Raw genomic sequence first — 5,714 nt, forward strand, 5'->3', positions numbered from 1 at the left:
TTCTCCTCAGGGCTGCTCTCTAACCTTATTTATTGTATAGATTTCAAACTGCAGTAGTAGCTTTAAAAATAAGTCGTAAAAGCAAGTAAAAATATTTTACTGAAATAATTATCCCCAACGTACCTTGTAAAATTCATGTAGAATTATACTTGCTGTCATATTGAAGTTTGAAAAGTCTGTTTAGTTGATATCTGCCAGCTGCTTCAGGTGTTGGCTAACATTTTTGGTGGTATAATAAGAAATTGTTGTCACCAGGATGACAGATAATATAGGAAATGAATGAATAAAAATATTTGAATTTTTTTCCCCCCAGATTCGCGTTAGAGTCATTGAAGGTCGTCAGTTGCCTGGAAATAACATAAAACCAGTAGTCAAAGTTCATGTTTGTGGTCAGACACACCGAACAAGAATCAAAAGAGGAAACAACCCTTATTTTGATGAAGTGAGTGGTGTAAGAACACATGTTGATACTATCAAATGTAGAAAAATAGTTATTACAGCTTTCATTATGATCAATGAATAAGAATTAATATTTAAGGATAATTATGGCTAGTATTCGTTTTGCAGTTCCCAGTCCCTTTTTTATGTATTCACATCACTAAACACATCTCTTATCACTGGCAGTTTTAGCATACCCAGAAGGAAGTCATACGGAACATTTCTTCCATACAGTTGGTCATGTGACATAATAATGACTTTGAATAATTGTGTACAGGTTATAAAGTCACAGAAAAATTAATTAGGAATCACTGTAGACCTTTATGGTGTGTGCAGACAAGCTTTCAGTGCAGTGCTTTGTATCAATAAGACACAGAATGTAGAAATGTCATTGCCTTGCTACCCGTGATTTGTAAAAGCACAACTAGACTCCTTTGTCCAGACAGGGATCTGTACATCAAACACACTGAGATACAGGAGGGAATTGCAAGCCGTATAAGGGACATAAGAATGATGCCATGTCTGGAAGACTAATATTGCAAAGCTTAAGCTTAATAGAGAGAATGCTAATGGATAACTTTCATTATCTGGACATGAGTGGAAAATTCAGAAGATTTTGGAATGGAGTGGCAAACGTATTTAAGACATGCAAGAAAAAACAAGGAATTTCTATAACTTTGAGATTTGAACTAAGCTGCAGTTAGCAGCCAAAATTTATGATGCATTGGTAAAAAACGGGGAAGGCAGCAAGCCAGTTTCATCTTGTATTGTATCAATTCCTAGGCAGTCTCAGTATCCAGACTAGGCTAAAAATGGAAGGACCATGTTTCTGTACCCCTCCCTTTTGTTGGATAAAATACTGACTAGAGTATACAAACTCGTTGAGTCTAATACCATTAATAAAACAAATAAGCTAATATATAGTGTAATTATCTTCATGTTGTCAAATTATCAGATTTGTTCCTGTGGCCTTCAATTTCAAAGATGCAAATCATTACAGTCACTATCACCACAGCTATGACAGGGATGGCTAGACCAGGTTGAATGTCCTTGGAAAATTAACAACCTTTATAATTCCTGAAGATGTTCCCCTGAGGAAAATGGGAAGCGTAGAGTGAGGAGAAAGGGCAGTGCTGAAAGTTTTCAGCACAGCTATACCTACTGCATTCATTCAAATGGAGGTTGTGACTGTATTTTCTCTATTATGTACTAAGTTTATTTACTAACTTAAGCTTTTTATTCTGAGCTAAATCATCATATAATGTGTCCATCAAGGAGGTAGGTTAAGAGTACTGTAGCATGTGTGCTTCACAAGCCTCTTAAAAAAATGTTTTTGCATTTTCTGTTCAGACAATTAATGTGTTTGTCATTTTAAGACAGTTTTTCTGTTTGTTTTAACATTAACAGATATTTTTCTACAATGTCCACATGACTCCTTTAGAGCTGCTTGATGAAACAATTAGCATTCGGGTAAGAAAAAATGGTGCATGTTCAAAAGGCTGCTGGATGCAAATAGCATTGTCTGGCCATTTTAGTATGTTGTTTAGAAACATTCCTGTTTCTTGCTTGTCTTGTCTGCCTTTTTAGGTATACGATTCTTATTCTCTACGAGCAGATTGTCTAATGGGAGAATTTAAGGTTCGTATGAAACAACTTCCGTATTTTGACTAAATTAAATAAAAGAAGAGAATTTTTTAAAGTACTGTTTTGAATTTTAAATTTATACTGCTTTAGCATGGGGCCAAAGAATTACCTGAATATGTCTTGCATATCATGCTAGAGACCATTTGCTCAAAGCACTAGTAAACCGTTTTCTTATTTGAGAAGAAGATTATTGTTAAAGAAAATTATACAACAAGTTCTCTAACTTCCATCCAAGTGAAGAAGGTATTTACCAAAAGGTATGTTTTTCCTCAAAAGGTATCAGGGTCATTATTTGCTGTGAGGTAGAGTTTGAAGAGATAATGTCATGAGGTAGAATAGGGATGTGTGTGTATATGTATATATATACGTAGAATAGGGATGTATATGGCAGCATAAAGATACACATTCTCAAGTGATGTAGAAGAGTATTCCTTTGGTCGGGAGTTTAAGTATGAGAGATGGTGGAAAAGTATCTTAAAGTATTTTCTGTGATTCTGATATTAGTGAGGTTGTCTTTATTTGATCTTTACGGTCCCTTCCAACCCAAACCATTCTATGATTCTGTGATTCTATTTGTATTTGTTATGATCAATACAGGGAGGTAGACATCTGCCTGGTGAAGTTATTCCTAAAGCAATACAGACAAGGAATTCGCATGACAATTGGAATGGCTAGTGGGATCCCCCATTATAACATTTCCAATATCAGTGTTGGCTGTATTTTCTGTTTGCTCATTTGTACTGCATAGATTCAGTAGGTGTCTACACCAGTTTTTCACAAAAATAGACAAGTGTGGAAGAGTGCTCTTTTCTAAATGAAGCAATTTCTGCCACAAAGCTCGTTGCTTTTGCTTCTCCCTGCTTATTATCTATGTAATTTGTAGTGATTCAGGCAGTGGTGTATTGCGCTGTGCAGATTGATCATTGTCTAAGCAGGTGACAGCATGTTGTTCACCTACTTTTCTGTTTCTGCAGGCACACATTCCAGGAGAAAACCCCAGGGGTAATTCTCTCTAGAAAATCACCCTTTCAGGCTTTACCTGCCAGGAATACTAGCCCCAATTGCCATGAGCAAACACACTTACCTTCCTGAACATGTTTGAAATCTGATACAATGAATACAGTTGTGGTATGTGTGCAATCTTGTTCAGATTTGGCACAGTGAGAGGGAGAATTGCTCATTACCTTCTTAAAAGAAAAAGGAAATTATCCATTAAAAAAACAAGCTTCGTTTTTGGAACTGAAGGATGGGATGTTGAGCAGGAAATATAAACAAAAGAATTCTGAAAAGCCTGTCTGAACATAAAATAATGGGGGAACACAGGGAATTCAAGAAGCAGCAAGCTAGGTCAGTCTTCTGTCTCTGATAAACAAAAAAGTTGGGGATCTGTGGAAAGAAGAAAATAACTACAGCTGTTAGTTCTAATACGTCTTTTATTGCATTTTCTTCTTGGCTGCTGTATCCATTCAAAATCCCTCATTTTTCAATCTAATGCTTTTTCTCCTCCCAAGAATATGATATGTAAACTTTCTTTAGTTTGTGACAAGAGAACAATGTAGTAGGACCCATGAAAACCTTGAGGGGAGTTGCCCTAGTGTTTTTCTGTTTTGCTATTTCTTCAGAGGTAATGCCTTTGATCTTTATTTCAGATTGATATTGGCTATGTTTATGATGAGCCTGGTAAGTAACAGTTACTTCAGAGCTTCTGTCCTAGCTTGAAACATTTCATTACATTTCCAAAGGAAGTTAACGGAAAGTTATTTGAGATTGCTGCTTTAGGTATTAACTTTTAAAAAAATCCAACAATGTATAACTCCTTTCATGGGTTTCAAGATGAAGTACAAGCATGTAAAACTTGGGTATTAGTTTGCGTATCAAAGACCTAAAATGTGAAAGATAATGCAAACATATTTTATAATTATGCTGCTGTATTAATGTGCCACAACATTTTAATACCACTAGATTTCTTGTTTAGAGTGGCACTGTTGAGACCTGTCTATTACAGAATACACTTTAAAAATAATTGATTTCAGGATAAAGCATGCTTTTGGAACAGGTGACTTTGATTTTATGATTTCTGCCATTTTGTAATGGATATTACTTGAAGCGGGTGGTGGTTGTTTTATTTTAGGCCATGCAGTCATGAGAAAATGGCTTTTGCTGAGTGATCCTGAAGATACAAATTCGGGAGCTAAAGGCTATATGAAAGTCAGCATGTTTGTCCTGGGAACTGGAGATGAGCCACCAGTAAGTTTCAGTTAAATGTTCTTCTTCCCCTCTCCACCCCACGGTTGTTTATTCATGTCCCCTGACATTTTTTGAATACTGTATAATACACTCTGTGAGAAGTCTTTAAAAGTAAGGCAAGACTTACAAGTTGTTTCGAGGGCATCCAGTGCTAAAGGGCTAACTCAAAGCTTATTTTGTTATCCTGTCTCGTTAAGCAACCTTTGGACCAGCTCTGCGTGTGTTGATCTACCACTTGCAGATACTTCATGTCCTGGAAGAAGTAGAGACGTGTTAGCCTGGTGTTGCATGCAAGCTAATATGTAATTCTCCTTAGCACAGGTAACCAGGCTGAGCAACACCGGGGTACCGGTTCCAGGACAAAGTCAGGAGTCTCTCCACTACTACCTAATGTAGACAAGGCCATAGAGAAACCTGAGTACCAGAACGGTAGTAGAGCCCATAGTAGAAGCCCATAGAGAAACCTGAGTACCAGAACCCTCCAAATATTTGACAGGTGGAAATCAGACCCACCAATAATTAAAGTTAGGCACAAGTAATTTGATGCGTATGAAGGCAGTAGGTAGTTTTAGCAATCCAGTCTTTAACAATCTTCTGTTCTGCCAAGGTGAAAACAGGCCCTCTTTTCAGTGTGACATTCTTCTTATTTGACCACTGTCTGCAGTTTAAGTTCTCTTCTTCTTCCTGCCTGAGATTCTTGCATCCTGCTACTCCGTGGTTACATATAATATGGTGCTCAGGTTTTTCTTATTTGACCATTGTCTGCAGTTTAAGTTCTGCTCTTCTTCCTGCATGAGATTCTTGCATCCTGCTACTCTGTGGTTACATATAATATGGTGCTCAGAACTATGGAAGATCTCCTTCTTGTTCCATATTAACTCTTCCTTTCTGCTATCCTCATGATTCTTGAAATCACAAGGGTACGTCTAGTTATTTGTGGTGAAATCTTTTATATCCCATTTATTTTTAAAGGAGGAAGCAGTAGGTTCTGCTAAGTGAGATCAGTTGTATGCATTTTCGAATTGCAGTGAGGTGCCTCACCACAGCATTCATCTTGAGATGAGTATGAAAACTGCATGAAGTTGGCATTGTAAGAGTGCCAAAAGTATCCTCTGATGATGATGACTTTAAACGTGTGTTTATAATGGGCTCCTACAATTGAATACTTAAGAGATAAAAATGTAAAAAGAATAGTTTAGGTAGAATTGATTTTTGTGCCTTTGGTAAAATCTTACTCTTTACCATGATACTGACAACAGTCTTCCTTCTGAAGAGTATGGAGGGCACCAGTTTTAACTAATCACCGTAACACTGTGCATTACTCTGTCTTTCTAATATACCAGATACTATGTAACACTGTATCTCCCAACAGGTTGAAAAAAGGG

General features: G+C 36.9%; 1 protein-coding gene across 1 annotated transcript in view; it reads left to right on the forward strand.

Annotated features, from left to right (window-relative positions):
• Nucleotides 1-313: 313 nt before the first annotated feature.
• The window catches only part of MYOF (myoferlin), a gene marked incomplete at its 5' end in the record, with an annotated part of 47,520 nt that continues 42,119 nt past the window's right edge, over nucleotides 314-5,714 (forward strand). Inside the window, 6 exons of the mRNA XM_010153453.1 lie at nucleotides 314-442; nucleotides 1,846-1,908; nucleotides 2,026-2,076; nucleotides 3,732-3,762; nucleotides 4,214-4,329; nucleotides 5,713-5,714. The exon at nucleotides 5,713-5,714 is cut by the window's right edge and continues 128 nt beyond it. Coding sequence (XP_010151755.1) covers nucleotides 314-442; nucleotides 1,846-1,908; nucleotides 2,026-2,076; nucleotides 3,732-3,762; nucleotides 4,214-4,329; nucleotides 5,713-5,714 — 392 coding nt within the window. The remainder of the gene's footprint in view (nucleotides 443-1,845; nucleotides 1,909-2,025; nucleotides 2,077-3,731; nucleotides 3,763-4,213; nucleotides 4,330-5,712) is intronic.

The sequence above is a fragment of the Eurypyga helias genome, unplaced genomic scaffold (genome assembly GCF_000690775.1).
Source record: "Eurypyga helias isolate BGI_N326 unplaced genomic scaffold, ASM69077v1 scaffold5376, whole genome shotgun sequence".
Lineage (NCBI taxonomy): Eukaryota > Metazoa > Chordata > Aves > Eurypygiformes > Eurypygidae > Eurypyga > Eurypyga helias.